This window comes from Silurus meridionalis, chromosome 10 (assembly GCF_014805685.1).
Source record: "Silurus meridionalis isolate SWU-2019-XX chromosome 10, ASM1480568v1, whole genome shotgun sequence".
Lineage (NCBI taxonomy): Eukaryota > Metazoa > Chordata > Actinopteri > Siluriformes > Siluridae > Silurus > Silurus meridionalis.
Window position 1 is genome coordinate 20,333,118 of NC_060893.1, and position 17,586 is coordinate 20,350,703.

Consider the following 17,586-nt stretch of genomic DNA (forward strand, 5'->3'; position numbering starts at 1 on the left):
ACCTCTGAAAGCAGCGTTTACTCCACTTTCAAAGCGTACAAAAGTAAATTACACAAGAAACCAAACTGAAAGAGATTCAAGTCAGAAATGACTCCATCAAGGTAACCTGCTGTAACTCAGAGATGGAACATATCGCAAATTGACAAAAAGAGCTAAAACATGATATTCTTGAGAAACTCGCTGAGACCATGTATGCATTTGATGCATACTCAAAACAAAGATTTTGAAGCTGTTGCAAAAGGCTTAGTAGAAACATACCCATGTCTTAAAGAATCGGGTCATCCTCTGGCTGGGATGGATGGAGGAACGGTCTCAAACCAAAATGCGTCAGCTGGGTCGACTTGATGTTACTGTCAACGGTGGAAAACGTTGGACGTGGAAAGTACAGTACACATGCCGACCCTCCCAACAAAGCCATCAGGTAAGCCAAGGAAAGGGAAAAAAAACTTCCTACCTGAATATCCAGAGGAGTTGGGTGACCACAACCTGGAAAAAGCTTGTCAAGTCCTAGTCAAAGAAAAAAAAGCCAAATGGATCCCTTATTAAGAAAGTGATGGATATGAAGTTTGCTCTTCTGAGAAAAGAAGTTGTCAAAGACAAGCCTGAAATCAGAGAGATTGTACATCGATGGCCTGCTCTCTTCACAGAAAGCCAGGTTTGTATGATTAGTGGGAGTATTCACAAAATATTACAAAACATCGAATTGTGTGTAAATATAATTTGTAAACTTTTCAACCAAACAACCATACATTTTCGCCGTGGCCACACCTCTTTATCGCCATAGAGACTGAATTTAAAGTTGGCGATTGGCTGTTTCTTCATTTAACGCTTGATATGAACGTGCACGCGCCATTTACGTTATTTCACTCGCCTGATTCGACCAAAATTCATTTTCCACCTCTTCTTTTTTATTGTTGTTATTGGCTAATTGTGAGCCATTAGCTTAAAACGCGCAATTAACATTAGTTCACCTGCTAAGTTAGCCAGGGAACACGTGCAAGTAACATAAATGTATAATATGATATAATATTATTATAATAACATAATTTTTTACATTTTTAGATTAAGGATTTTTTTTTACTGCTTTGCAATCTGATTTTAAAAGATGGCTCTGCCCTATTCTTTGCATGCATCACCTCAATAGTCTTAGCGGCACTAGCAAGCACAAGCTTTCTCTAGAAAGTATTTGATTATTTTTGTCTTCCTGGATAATTATTTTGCGGTTTCAGAATTACATTAGACACCTATGCGGACCAAAACATGCCACATGCACCTAAAAAAAGGAGTGGTTACCACTATGTAACCAAAAGTGTTGAGGGACACAGATTTTGATCATTTGACTAATGATTTGCTGTGTGTTATGCTTCAGGTTTATCACAAGTTCAACAGGGTGATGGTGAAGAATCTCTGGGAGGACTTCTTTGTTGCACTTGATTGAAAGAAAGCTTTTGGATGGGCTTTTATGTCAGACAAAGGTGGGTTGACTTGTCTATATTGGTTAACTTCCTCTCTCTGTTCCTGTACATTCCATTTGCCTTTCTTCTCCCTCATTTCTTGTCATCTCTTTTCTCTCTTTTTGCTGTCTTCTGTCCTCTCCTCTCCATTCCTCACCATTTTGTCCTCTCCAATTTTTTTCCTCTCTCACTTTTATAGAATACAGAGGAGAAAAGAGGAATTGCAACTAGTAAAACCAATGTACAGATCCAATTATGGAAGTTGATAAAAAGTTCAAGGCCAGTATTTAATAATCAATATCAGTGCAGTTTAAACTATACTATGCTTTACAATATAAATAGATGGAGGTAAATAGAAGTACATTTTGGTGAACATGAGAGAATTATCTGTCTAATTATATCTTCTCTTTGTCAATCTGTTCTTTCTCTGTTAGGATGTAATTAATAAGGACTTGAAAGGACAGTAAAGCTCCAGTGGTAATCCTCTGCATAGACCAAGAAAAGGAACCCCGTTCTCAATTCATCCAGAGAGGACATTGTCTTAGAAGGGAGTGTGGTGATGGATAAACTGGTCAAACTGCCTCAGGCCTTCTGTGTCCTATTTGGACTGATGTATGCCCTACACCTGGACTACCCCAAAAGCATGAAAAACACTTTCAGCTTTAACGGTAACTTAGGATATTACAAACAATTTTAAGTTAAATCAATTTGGAATTTAGTGCATTGAAGTTTTTAAGTGGAATAAATGGACAAAGAGATATATATTATAAAAGGTTTGATACACTGCCGATTTTTCAAGTTTTCCCACTTCCAAAGATCTGTATTTTTCATCGTATGTACACATCAACTGTAAGAGACAGAATCTAAAAAAAATAATTCCGAAAATCACATTGTATGAATTTTAAATAATTAAATTCCATTTATAGAAAATAGAATAGAAATAGAAAAAATAAAACTTAATATTTGGTCCAGAAATCTTTGTTAACAATTACAGAGGTCAGAAGTTTCCTGAAGTTCTTGACCAGGTTTGCACATACTGCAGCAGGGATTATGGCCCACTCCTCCATACAGGTTTTCTCTAGATCTTTCAGGTTTTGGGTCTGTCGCTGTGCAACACGACGTTTAAACTCCACATGACCTTCTCCCATGCTTCCTCTGGATCATCCAGATGGTATTTGGCAAACTTCAGATGGGTCTGGACATGTGCTGGCTTGAGCAGAGGGACCTTGTACCCACTGCAGGATTTTAATCTATGACGGTGTAGTGTGTTACTAATGGTAACCTTTGAGACTGTGGTCCCAGCTCTCTTCAGGTCATTGACCAGGTCCTTCCGTGTAGTTCTAGGCTGATCCTTTACCTTTCTCTGGAGCATTGATATTCCACAAGGCGAGATCTTGCATGGAGCCCTAGTCTGAGGGAGTCATCTTGAATTTCTTCCATTTTCTAATAATTGCGCCAACAGTTGTGGCCTCTCACCAAGCTGTTTGCTTATTGTCCTGTAGCCCATCCCAGCCTTGTGCACATCTACAATTTTGTCCCTATTGTCCTTGGACAGCTCTTTGGTCATAGTGGAGAGGTTGGAATCTTATTGAGTGTGTGGACAGGTGTCTTTTATACAGGTAACAAGTTCAAACAGGTGCAATTAATAAAGGTAATTAGTGGAGGATAAGAGGGCTTCTTGAAGACAAACTAACAGGTCTGTGAGAGACAGAAATCTTGCTGGTTGGAAGGTAATCAAATACTTATTTAATGAAATAATTATATGAAAAAACTTATTTAATGAAATAATTTTTTTTTTTTAGATTCTGTCACTCACAGTTGAGGTGTACCTATGATTACGTTCTTCGTTAGTGGGAAAACTTGAAAAATCGGCAGTGTATCAAATACTTATTTGCCCCACTGCATATAAGAAAATTGTACTGGCATATATATTGGGAACAGATTTGGTCACTTTCTGGCAGCTTTATTTAGATATCTGTTCAGAAAAGAATCTGTTGTCTGTGGAGTCCACAATTCATACATTCTTTCAAATGAATGCTAATTTTGTATGCAATTTTTTTCAATTGTATGATATAGTAAAGTGACTCAATTAAAACGATTAATGGTAATGTATAAAAATGTCTATCCATGGTTTTCTTTGATCCTGTCACATGAATTCCCTTGGAAGAAAGTAGGCGGCCTTCTTGCTGCCACTGGTGAGCGTTATAGGTTCACACACGTAGCTTGTTAACGAATCTCCCCTCCAAGCGAATAAAGCCAAATATGTAATCACACTTCATGTATTAAATCTGCGTTTTAACTAGTTTGTTAAGTAGTAAGAAATCATTTCACTGCATGTTGCACTTTGTAGGAATGTGTAGGGGTTTAGGGGATTTTTTGTGCCACTCGATATGCTCACCAAAACCACTTTCATATCTTTAAAGCAAGCTTAAATCCCCCAAAATTCACTTCTTTATACCACTCCTACCTTCTAGATCTTCTTCAAACGTTGCATGTGAGGTCTGTGAGGTGTAATGTGATGATAGCATTATCACAGATATCACAGATGCGTGACTGTTTTTTAACTTTTTACCTGAAACTTTTTTGCAATGGAATGGAATTCCTGTTCTTAACATTCCACCAGAAAATGTTTCCTGGTGGTCTAGTGGTTAGGATGCGGCGCTCTCACCACTGTGGCCCGGGTTCAAACACCGGTCAGGGAACCAACCCCAGCCATTAGGGTTGCACAAGCCTTAGTGCCAGTCCCAAGGCGGGATAAATGGGGAGGGTTGCGTTAGGAAGGGCATCCAGCGTAAAAACATGTGCCAAATCAAACATGCGGATGGTCCGCTGTGGCGACCCCTAACGGGAGAAGCCGAAAGAAAGTTTAACATTCCACCAGAAAAAACCCAATCTCTGCCATTCGTGATGTATTCTAATAACAAATAAGCATTCAGGATGAAGCAGCTGGTGAAAGTGAGTGACTGTTGGTTCCCAGATGTCGGTTCACCAATCTCATTTTGTGTAATTGCACTGGTTTTAAATGCTTGGTTTGTATTGGATTGCATTGGACATAATTTCCAATCTGATCTACTAATATGTTTAATGCCACAAATGAATTCTTGATCCTCTTTGTTAAGAACCTATTGAGTATTTTTTTTTCACAGTGGCTTATGTCAATAGATTCTACTGTAAGTGAAACCGACAGGTTTATTAAAGCACTCATTCTAATACATCATCATTTCTATAGCAACATCGAGGTCAGGGATTTGTATGGTCAATTTGTATTTTAAATAATGTAATAATAAACAAATTAAAAATAGTTAAATATTTAACAAAGACATATAATCATTGATATGGTAATACAGTAAGTTTTCAGATGTTTATGTAATATTTATAAAAAGTTTTCGCACAGGACAGGATCATATCTGTGTGGTAATGAGAGAGAGAGAAGGTATACCCCCTCATTTTTATTTTCAAATATGGTTTTCTTTCTAATACAGTAAATTGTAAACTTGTTTGCGCTGTATACAGACCTCATATTGTCATATTACTTCTAGCCATGCCTTGCCATACTACACTGTTTCATTGATTATGACAGTGTTTGGTAGCTGAAAAAAGGTTATTATACAGTATGTTTGTGATTTAAATCTCAGTTTATACGATTATATTATGGATATGATGGGATGGATGACATGATTATGGATAAGGGAAGTGGTAACTCAGTGGTTAAGTCTCTGGGTTACTGATTGTGTGGTTGGGGATTCAAGCCCTGGTATCGCCAATCTGACATTCTTGGGCCTTTGAGCAAGGCCCTTAACTCTCTGTGCTTCATGAGCACTGTATCATGGCTGACCCTTTGCACTTACCCCTGCTTTTAAACATCGCTAGGATATGCGAAGAAAGAATTTCACTATGCTGTAATGTATATATGACAGGTACCCCCCCTCCCTTTATTATTATGGTTATACAAGAGTTTCTTTTTATTTTATTTTAAAGAAATGCAAAAGAAAACAGTACAGCCAATCTAAAGAGTGGTTCATGGTGGTTCAAGCTTAATACCTTTGATTTAAGATGCTTGGTATACCTCCTTGCACGGCGCATAATTAATACACTTGAGCAGTAGAGGGTTAGGGGCCTTGCCAAAGGGCTCAGCAGTGGTAGCTTGGTGTTGCTAGGTTTTGAACTCACAACCTTCCAGTCAGAAGTCCAACATCACAAACTCTGATTCATTACTTCCAGATAATATAATTCATTAAATATGGCATTTTGCTTTGGATCATACAGCCTCCTAAGCCCAAATGCAGCTGTGATTTGTATTTTGTGAATTGAACAAGTACTTGTGCAGTATTATTCTGAACATAAGAGGATCAAGTCATTTCAAACATAGTCATATAAATATGTCATGGTCAGTGATTTTTCTTTCTTTTCTTAAATAGCCAGTGAATACCTAGATTATGACAAGATTGAAACTGCTGATTTGTGTCCTCCAGACTAGCGTTGAGTACCACAGCACTGCTAGAGTCTTCTCTCATTCCCTGACTCATTCATCAGCTTTGGATAAGAGTCTTTCACCTTCTAGTGGACACCATTCAAGCTTTTAATCCTCTTCTTTCACTCAGCATCTATCGCACCAAGCTCACAGGGATGCCCTTTTCCCTCTTTTTTTTTTCCCTCACAGAGATATTGTGATTTTTAAACGTGAAATCCTTTTAGCTTTGGAACCACATTAGTTCGAACTGAATTTTGCAGAACGCAAGATAGTAAAATGTTTTTTTTGCACCAATTTAAATGCATCTCTTTTAAGCCCTCCAAAAAAAATCCAATTAGCATTTTAACACCGTCTCAGCCATCGGAGACATAAAATGGCTTTGCTGGACTTCAGGTCAGGGAGATGCAACTTCTAATTTCATGCACAGAAATAGGAAAACAGCTTGCCTAAAACAAAGCAGCAATAGTTGTGCAATTTCTGAAACAGGTTCTGCTGGAAAGCTCATAGCATCAGGAAATCTATACTGCAGCAAAGAGAAAACAGTGTCATAGGGTGTTTATTGGGAAAAGAGGAAGCAATGTGTCTTTTTTTCCCCACATGCTTTTCATGTTTTGACCCTCCTGGCCTACAGGGCCATTATTTCACTGTGGAGGAACATTCATGCCTTTCTGACTTTATGTCCCCTTTGGCTGAGTGGAGAATTCACACACACACACCCCCAATAGGAACAGATTTGTTGCCTTTTCATCCATTATATATTCTCCAGTTTTTTTTATCAGTATTCTCCAAAACTCAGCCAGCCATAAAACCAAGATAAAAAAAAATCCTTCACTGGCTGCAGAATACACTCTCTCACTGACTCATACTCACCCCTGCTACATAATATCATAATTCCTTTTCCAAGCCAGAAATGGACAACAGATACTTAGCACAAGGTGTCTGTTCAAAAAAATTCCCAAAAGGTTAATAAAGTGCGAGTGAAAAGTCCGATATATATGTATATAATACGTGGATCACAACACGGTAGATATTTTTTGGCGTATGTAAGATAATGACTATTTCATTATTTTTTTACTTGTTTATTTTTTGCTATTCGGCAGACTCGTATCAAAAACAGCGAGCGTAATAGCAATCATCAACCGAGAATGACCTCATCATGACCATTTTTTCCGTTTCGATCTGCAAAATCGCTTTTCACCAATTTGAATAAACACCTAAATTGGACCACATTTCCAATAACCAAGTCTTGCAAATAAAAATAAAACACCCACAGGGCAAGTTCCAATTTTCTTTGCATCACGTACATGCACATACACAGAGATGGAAAACACTTGAATACTTCAAGACTAGAATTAAGTATCATATCACATGGTTTCTTCATTATCAAAGTCTAATTAAAAACAAGACTCCTGCTTGAATAATTATCTAGTATTTAATGTACGTTTATCTTTTTAGATTTTATGTGGGTTGTTCCAAATGTTAATTGGCGAGAAATTCGGCAAGACATTTTTTGCATTCTTTTTTAGCAATATTTAAATCAGCTAATTTTTTTAATGCTAATTTAGCAGTAGCGGACAAAATACACAAAGCATGTACTTGAGTAAAAGTAGAGAAACAGGTGAAATGTGACTTCATTAAAAGTAAAAGTGCTCCTGTTAAACTTTCAGCTGAGTAAAAGTACAAAAGTATTTGCCTTATAATGTACATAAGTATCCAAAGTATTATACTTTATTATGGCTATAATATCACAAGAAAAAAAGACTAATGTTACTCTCAGCACAGCGATCTATTGATGATTTTAATGAATCAAACAATGATTGATATCTATTAAAATGATCATAAGCCCAAAACCTTCTTTAAAAAAATTGCGCAAATAAAGCCACGGGTGTTGTGGCAAGTCAGGAGTTTCTTATATTATTTATTACTCTTAAAATATTCTGCTCGCTGTTGAAGTGTTGCTGAACTGTATGTTGATGCGGCAGTGGCTGTTCTAGCTTGAATGAGGCCCTGACTGAATCACGCCATGACCCAACGCCTCCCCCATTGATGAGTTTCAGCTTTAAAAAGCTCCTTTCTGCTTCAGCTACCGTCACTGGATGAGTAAAACATGTGTTTACAGCAGTCCACAAATTTGTATACATTGCTGAGAGCTTCATTTCATGTATAAATATCACTCTAAGTGCATTTTTTGCACAAGTAAATACAATTTATCAAACTCTCAGAACTAAAAACTACATCTTCTTGGCTAATTGTAGCTATGAGATACATACAATATCTATATCCTTATGTCTTTTAAATGAGCTGCATATTAATGGAGATTCCCCCCTTACTGAACTCAGTTCAGGACCTTTTCAGTACAATCACAAAAAACCTTTATGACATCACCTCAATTAAAAGCAAGCAAATCTTTAAGTGTTTAACTACATTCCAACTAGACTAGTTGAGTGTAATTGTTTTGTTGCTACACACATTATGATAAACTGCATTCTATATATTATAATGTTAAGCAGCAAAAAAAATATATTGTTGCTCTGTGCATAAAAACATAGCAGGCAACATAGTATAACTTAAGTGCTATGCAGTTATTAGCCTATTTCTTTAAAGGAATTATCATATACACTCACCAGCCACTTTATAAGGTACACCTGTCCAACTGCTCATTAACACAAATTTCTAATCAGCCAATCACATGGCAGCAACTCGATGCATTTAGGCATGTAGACATGGTCAAGACGACCTGCTGCAGTTCAAACCGAGCGTCAGAATGGGGAAGAAAGGTGATTTAAGTGACTTTGAACATGGCATGGTTGTTGGTACCAGACGGGCTGGTGTGAGTATTTCAGAAACTGCTGATCTACTGGGATTTTCACACATTTGCGCCCGCAGAACTGCCGCTCACTGGATATTTTCTCTTTTTAGTACCATTCTCTGTAAACGAGAAAATATCCAGTGAGCGGCAGTTCTGCCAGACTGGTTCAAGCTGATAGAAAGGCAACAGTAACTCAAATAACCACTCGTTACAATCGAGGTATGCAGAAGAGCATCTCTGAACACACAACACGTCGAACCTTGAGGCAGATGGGCTACAGCAGCAGAAGACCACACCGGGTGCCACTCCTGACAGCTAAGAACAGGAAACTGAGGCTACAATTCGCACAGGCTCACCAAAATTTGACAATAGAAGATTGGAAAAACGTTGCCTGGTCTGATGAGTCTCGATTTCTGCTGCGACATTCGGTCAGAATTTGGCGTCAACAACATGAAAGCATGGATCCATCCTGCCTTGAATAAACGGTTCAGGCTGGTGATGGTGGTGTAATGGTGTGGGGGATCTTTTCTTGGCACACTTTGGGCCCATTAGTACCAATTGAGCATCGTGTCAACGCCACAGCCTACCTGAGTATTGTTGGTGACCATGTCCATCCCTTTATGACCACAGTGTACCCATCTTCTGATGGGTACTTCCAGCAGGATAAGGCGCCATGTCATAAAGCGCGACCATCTCAGACTGGTTTCTTGAACATGACAATGAGTCACTGTACTCAAATGGCCTCCACAGTCACCAGATCTCAATCCAATAGAGCACTTTTGGGATGTGGTGGAATGGGAGATTCGCATCATGGATGTGCAGCTGACAAATCTGCAGCAACTGCGTGATGCTATCATGTCAATATGGACCAAAATCTCTGAGGAATGTTTCCAGTACCTTGTTGAATCTATGCCATGAAGGATTAAGGCAGTTCTGAAGGCAAAAGGGGGTCCAACCCAGTACTAGTAAGGTGTACCTAATAAAGTGGCCGGTGAGTGTACTATCCTAATAACGAGATGATTGATAGAGCTGCATACACATCTTTATCTTTTGCACGCTTCCCCCTAGTTCTTCTCTCTTTTTTCTGAATTGGGCCACTGAGGGTTCAGACCTTTTTTTGTCATCCATAATTTTTATTTGTATTCAGCTCTCCTTACTAAAGTGAAATCATGGCAGGTTGCCAGTTCTCCCACTGAGATCCCTGAAGGCTGAGGTGACGTCATCCAACCGCAACCTCTTCTTTCTGAGTGTATGAGTGAGGGAACTTCTCCAGGCGGTGGGTGAAAACTTCGAGTCCCGACCAGGTTCATTTATCATGACATGATATAATAATGTAGGCGACTGTCAATTATCCACCACTGCAATTTACAGACACTATGTTTCAGCATCATCACATTCACATTTTCACTTTTTTACGACGTTGGACATCTGATTAGATGGTTTTGAGTTGAAATCCCAGCACCACCAAGCTGACACTATTTCCCCTTGAGCGATCATCAACTGCTTAGCTGTATAAATAAATAAATAGATCATTGTAAGTTGCTCTTGATTAGGGGTGTCTGCCAAATACAATAAACACACACGATTTCTAAGTCTGCAAGGTTTTCCTTGATGTACGAGAGCTGATCATTTGCGCAAAAGTCCAATTACCAAAGAAAGAAAAACCATTAATTAATAGTGTTTTTAAAACAAGTATACAACGATACAAGTATGTTGATTTTTTTTTTTTTTTTACACATTGTTATGTATCGCACATAAATGGGTTGTTATAATTAAAATGAACTGAATATGCAGTACATTTCACTTTGAATCTGCATGTGGGTGGCACAGTGTTACAGCAGGTAGCATTACTGCCTCTTAGCTCCAGAAGCCCTTGTTTAGTCAGGAGCTGGTGTTTTTTTTGTCTGGTTTTGGCATTTGCATGTGAGTTTTTGGACTTTATTTAGGTCTGAATATGTGTGTATAGTTCCCTGTTTTAGGAATAGTCTTCTTGCTTCTTAAATAGGAACACATGCACATTCAAGCAATTGTCCAATCGGCCAATCATGTGTGTAGAAGTTCTATGCATTGTGAAGTATTTCAGTTCAGTTCCCATCAAACATCCAAAGAACTCACAGTGATTTTGACCCTGGCATGGTTGTTTGGGGTTAGATTGGCTAATTTGAGCATTTGAAGTGCTAAACTTCAAAATCTTTCATGTACAAAGGTGTCTACAGAAAAAAAAAAAACACATCCAGTGAGTGGCAGTTCTGTTAGCAGAAATGTGTTGTGTGTGAAAATCCCAGTAGAACAGCAGTTTCTGAAATACTTAAACCAGCCTGTCTGGCACTAACAACCATGTAATGATCAAAGTCACTGAAATAATATTTTCCTCACATTCTGATGCTCGGCATGAGCGATATCTGACACCTGTGAGCTGTATATGCAAGATCTTTAGCATTGCACTACTGCTACATGATTAAGTAATTGCATGAATGAGCAGGTGTACAGGCGTTTCTGATGAAAGTGGCTGCTAAGTACATATGTACCGGATATAATTCCATGTGTGAACTGTTTTGTATTAATCATGATAATACAGGTCATGGAGTCAGAAATTTTCTAGCTAGTTTTTACTAGCTGTTAGCTGATTAGGCTAGTTTGGTCACACAGAGTTGACAGCCTTGATCCAATCAGTCTTATAAAAAAATGTCACTTACATCTGAAGGGAAAAACAGAATAGTTTTGCAAGCCATTAAATCACCAGAAGCATTTCGAAGAAAGTTAACTGTACAGTTAGCTGTTAGATAACTACTAAATTGCTAATGTTGACGATTGTTCATGTTCTCTGGTGAGTTTTAGAACTCATTCCTGCTTATTAATCACTAACACTAGGTAGCAACATCATTATTTGAGAGCTAGCAGCACATTGCTCTAAGATTTGTTAGCAATAAAGGGAAGCTCCAGAGAAAACGCTAGCTAAGGTACTGTAGCCCGCATTACTAAATCCAGGAAGATAGTCAGCTTGTACACTGCACCACTGAAGCTGGTGTAATTTCATTGTAAAACACAATTGTTTTCAACATTCATTTAGAAATTGAGTGTACGGATTCTATTTAAAGCCCACCTCAGCTTTTGTATACTCCTCTATAGGTCTTTCTTGTTTATCTACTGTAGTCTCTCACTTACTCATCATACTGTATAGTTATTTGTTACTATATTTAATTCTTGAACAGATTTATGTACGGATATTTAGTTTTTTCTTTAACTCGGCTATATTTTAAACAAAGAGTACCACTTTTAATTGATTTAAGTGTTGACTCAAACCCACATATTCGCATTTCAGCATTGCAGCATTTCGTTCTGTTTTTTTTCTTCTCCTTTCCCACAATATCAATTAAACCCTCCTTTCTTTCACATGGCCCCAAATAGACCTCGGTTCAGCTTTAATAATTTAATTTAGATACATATTGTTATTCTTGACAGTCATTACACAATATATATTTACAGATCATTATGAAATATCATTATAATGTACAGGATTTGATACAAAATCACCTTACAGATGCCTTGATTGATCTTTCCAGATACTTCCCTGCTCTGAAAAGTTAACTTCAAAACAATTATTTGTTCACGCTCTCCATCCTGTCCATGTCCATATGTACCATCCTTTCCACATGTGCAGGCCTTGAGAAAGATTCAGTCTTTTTTTTCCCCCATCCTTTAGATTATTTGTCTCCGCGTCCCAGTAGAGATCTTTTATAATAAGAAAGCTAATACACCAAAATATACCTGCTTAAATAATGATTTGTAACATTAACACCTAATAGCATAACTATGGATTATAAAACTCTTTTTAACATGATTTAATATCATCTATAGGTTCTTTTTTTTTTCTTTTTTTCAACTTAAATCTATCTGTAATGTTAATGGATTATAATTATATCTTCTATGGAACTCAGCTTGTTCAGTATATCATGTCGGAGAAATGTCAGTCAGCCAATATTGTCCCACTCACGTGTAAGCAGAGATAAAGTGTGTGTGTAATTTTTTTTTTCTTTTTTTTCATGACTTGGATTTAGAACAAAGCCAGACAAAAGTTTTTCGAATTAAGAGGATGATGAGAATCTTCATTATAGTCCAGCCACGGGCTTCAAAACAATCCACTCAACTGATGTTTGCCCAAATCTCATCGGATCACCTTCAAAACTTCAGAGTCCCCACCATAGGAGGGGCGAAGGAAGTCTGTTAGGGGGAGGGGTCAATTGGAAATATTGCCCCTTCCCATTGCCCCATTCACATCTATCCTGATAACAATGCCAACATGATGATGAAGTTACCTGGTATGTGTTTACCCTGTTTTCCTTTTAGAGACTCAGTGCCCTGTGTTGCACCAAATCAAACATTTTCTTTTTTTTAAAGAACAGAAGGAGCTTTTAACTGTTGAAAAGAAAAATGCATTGTGCTTCATCTCACAGGAAGAGATGTAGACAAAAAAATCCCAACAAAACAAAAAAAACTTAAGCATGCTTTTAAAAGATGTCTAAGTTTAACTATAGGAAAAAATGGGCTTTGAAGGATGAGCCCTTAAAAAAAAAAAACATCTCAAAAAATGTCCTGGATACACATAGCATTGGCTACAACGTAAATAGATATAATTAGCAAAAAAAAAAAAAAAAAAACTTTAAAAAGATGCAAACACAAGCATAAATATTTGTTACGAATGACAATATACGTGATCTAGTAAAACTCTGCAACTTTCAGTCTGGTTGTGTGTTAGTGTACTTGTCTTTGTATTTGTCAGTCATTATGGTGTTCTCAGAGCAAAAAAAGAGCCAATCCTGACTCCTTCACCTCCATAAAATCTTTTTTTTTCAAGAAACAAAAGAGACTCAGTGTTTTATATATTTTATCTTTTGAATGTTTTTGGATTTGATCCTCTCCATGGCCCTTCTTAATGGACATAGTAGAGCCAGTAGACCACATTAAAGAATGAGAAGACGGTTGGGAAGACCATCCTGGACCACTTGTCGATGGAGTTGACGTCAGACAGGTCAGGGATGTTGACCTTGAGCTGCGACGCACGTCGGCGCAGACGGCTCTTCTTCTTCTCCAAAGCGCCGGTGCCGTAGTTGTGACGTGCCAGCGCTGCCCGTCGATACTGCAATGTGGAGCTGTCGTACGCCAGCATGGCACCTCGCGGGTCGCCCAGACCACGGGAGAGATCGCCGGGACCCATCTCGTTCTTCATCTCCACTGTGGTCAGCCGGATATCGTCGGGATTCATCTGTAGAAAAGTACAACTTCCTGATTAAAGCTGGTTTAGGGAACGGTCAGAAGGTTTTCCTGACCTTTCATTTTTAAGAGGGTCAAATTAAACTAAAAAATTCATGAAATACGTGTTATGGAAATGTCGTGATTAGTATGGAAGCAAAGCTCTGATATCATTCAGCTCCAAACAGGCAAACTGCAGTAACTATGTTACCGCTGGAAGCAAAAAATGATTAAAATGGAATAATATGAAGTAATTACATTTTGAATACAAATTTCCCTGTTTTATTTTGACATTTTGCACCAAGTTTAATGTTGAATGAAATCAAATTCGGTTGCGTAAATACTTGTATTTCTCATTCAATGCTACAGTACGATGTGGCAATATAAAATTCAGAATTTAGATTTCACGGAAATGTTGATTAAGGATGAGATTTCATTTTTGTACAAAGTTTTAGCTGCAGTCTTATCGAAATATCAGATACAAATAGAAAAAGTTTTGATTTCATAATAAAGCATATTAATTCTGACTTGGATATTAAGATCTAAGCAAATCGTATTGACATAAATAATTCTCCATGGATTTAAAACCCTATTTAGACTACTTTACCATAAAGCAGGTTCAAATTTGCCCAAAACTAGTTCCTGCATTTTGCTCTATAACATCACTGTTCTTGGATTAAACTCTCAATTATACTTGAATTACGCAAATACAAAACATACAGACACGACATGTTTCATCAATAGCAAAATATGTGTAGCCATTTCCGAATTTCAACCACGTTGTGGTTAAAATTCTGTCTGCGAATCGAAATAATCAGGCAAACAAATGCAAAGGAAAAAAGGAGAACTCATGAAGACAAAGGATCCAGAAGAGCGGTGAGGGAAAAGGCTGCTGAAATGAAGAGAGGAAGAGGCTGGAAAAAGAAAGAGGAGAAGAAGATGAGATTGAGCTCCTCTACGCGCTTCTGCTATTCTTCCGTTTCACTCCGCTACCGAGGAGAAAAGCGACCGCACTGCTCCTCTGCCTTCCTAACGTGGGCGATAGTCTTGTCATGAAGCTTTTAGTCTGTGCTGTACAATGAGTGCTGATTTAACAAACCAAATGACTAACCCAAAAAAAACCCACATCATCCTTTCTTTTTTTTTTCTACTTTTTTTTAACTGGCTTGTCACAGTGTCTTTGTCATGCTGATGGCTTTGAACTGCTAAAACTACCACTGGTGACTAATTTTTGTAACAAATGCCCAATTTGCATAATTGTTATATTATTCAAACAGAGCTTTTCACGACAGAAAGCCAGAATAAAAAAAAAAAACAACGGGAGAAGGTTAAAAAAAAACCAAATAGTCTCTTCATCAATACAGGTCAGTCAAAAACAAAAGACAAGCTAGAGGTAAAAGTGCCAAATTATTGTTTAAATTGGCTTTGTAATGCAGTACTGAGCTAGAAAATAATATTATAAGATTTTTCCCAGAAAGCTTGTTAGGACTATAACCTAACTGAAGAATGATATTTTAAATACACTATATGGACAAAAGGAAACAGATCATAAGATTCATATGTGGTTTTTCAAAATCCCATTCCACATTTAATCCTAATTTGATGTTTTAATAAACTCCACCCTTCTGGAAAGTTGTTCCACTAGATGTTGGAGTGTGTTTGTGGAGATTTGTGCTCATTTGGCCACAAGGGTCAGGTACTGATAAAGGGTGAGGAGGCCTGGAGTGCAGTGAGTGTTCCAAGGCTATTCAATTCCAAGGAATTCCATTATGTTGATCAGACCTCTATTGCAGGCCACTCAAGATGTTCCACTCCAATTACTGTAACTCATAACTTACACTTATGGCATTTGGAGATGCCCTTATTCAGATTTACATTTTATCTCATTCATACAATTGAGCAGTTATGGGGGGTAAGGGCTTTGCCTAGGGTACCCAGAGTGGCAGCTTCGTGTGGCTGGGATTCAAACTCACAATCTTCAGATCCAAAGTCCAATGCCTTAACCACTAAGCTACCCACTTAGTTAACCACTACACCTCTCCCTATATATTCCTAGAGCTGCCTTTGTACACAGGGGCATTGTCACGTTGGAACAGGTTCAGCACTCCTAGTTCAAGTGAAGTAAAAATGTAATGTTACTGCATTAAAAGACATCATATACAATCGTGTGCCTCCATCTTTGTGGTAACAGTTTCTAGAAGAACCACATACGACTGGAAAAGTCATGTGTCCCAATCATTTTAATCCATATAGTGTACAGGGATTTGAGATTTGTACATTTTATTATTTTGAGGGGCGTTTTGGATCATTTAAAAAAATATATGTTATACCATCAAAACCTGCATTGTCTGTCTGTCTGTCTGTCTGTCTGTCTGTCTGTCTGTCTGTCTGTCTATCTATCTATCTATCTATCTATCTATCTATCTATCTATCTATCTATCTATCTATCGTCTGTCTGTCTGTCTGTCTGTCTATCTGTCTGTCTGTCTGTCTGCCTGTCTGTCCAATCCACCCATTCATCTATCCACCCATCCATCCATCCTTCCTTCCATCCATCCAGCCATCCATTTATTTTCTATACAGCATAAAACATACAGCTAATGCATAAAATCTAAATCCTAATGGTGCAAAGAACATTCCGTAGTTGTAGGATATCATCTGCATACTCCATTTTCTCCATCAAGGTCAGTATTCCTGCACCTGGAGATCAGAACAGTCCCAAAAATCAAATTACTCAACAATTTATTACTCTTAGAAAGAAAAATCCGATGCTTTCCTTCGAAACAAACAAAAAAAAAAAGTTTGTTGTGGGCGAATGGTAAAACTCATGCGTTCTGGGAAAGAGCTTCAGGTGCAAATAGCAAATCAAATGGAAAAAGGGTAGTGGTGGAAGTGGTGGAAATGATGATCATCACTATTCTAAGCCAACCAAAAATCGATGAATTACAAAAAAAAAACTCAGGTGGTTGGAATACGGGTGTCATTATTCATTCTAATTGCGTATATATCGATGCAGATCCAGTTTCTTTTTTTTACTCTTGAGTCGAGAGGGCAGTACCTTAAGTCTCTGCTCGCCTAGTCCTAATGCAGCATCGTCGGCAAAGATTGGATCCCACATCGAGTCATACACGTCAATTTCCCTCTGTTTCATTCTGGCATACAGAGCATCGTCTCTCTGAACTACATTTCCCACCATCCACTGCAAGTACACAAAATTAGCACTGTTACTTCGGGAAATGGAGGCTTTTGACACTCAGAGACAGAGAAAGAGAGAGAGAAAATGAAAGAAAGAGAAAAGAGGGACAAAGAGTTGAAGGATCTTGGCACATCTAGCTCATTCAGCTCGATAAGATTATGAAGTGAGCAGCTTGATGCCCTTCCAGCCTTCAGTTGAGAGATGACTTTTACCCTTAGAAATGGCAAGGTCACTGCTCGCTGCTACAAAAGCTCTGCGCAGCCAGAGAGAGACACAAAAAAAGAGGAAAAAACGTCCTTTGGGTGAGTATCTATTAGATAGGGTTGATCAGTAATCCTATGCCGCTGAGGGGGAAAAAATATGAATTTCCAGAGTTGTAGCAAAACCTAAAGCCCATTGATCCTGA

General features: G+C 38.0%; 1 protein-coding gene across 2 annotated transcripts in view; it reads right to left on the reverse strand.

Annotated features, from left to right (window-relative positions):
• Positions 1-12,149: 12,149 nt before the first annotated feature.
• Positions 12,150-17,586, reverse strand: part of gabrb2a (gamma-aminobutyric acid type A receptor subunit beta2a) — a 73,505-nt gene continuing 68,068 nt past the window's right edge. Inside the window, exons 9-10 of one of the 2 annotated variants that reach the window (XM_046860051.1) lie at positions 17,043-17,183; positions 12,150-13,997 (exon numbers count right to left, since the gene is read on the reverse strand). In XM_046860051.1, the coding sequence (XP_046716007.1) occupies positions 13,665-13,997; positions 17,043-17,183 (474 nt within the window). In that variant the 3' untranslated portion in view covers positions 12,150-13,664. The remainder of the gene's footprint in view (positions 13,998-17,042; positions 17,184-17,586) is intronic. The other variant, XM_046860052.1, reaches the window with a different exon arrangement.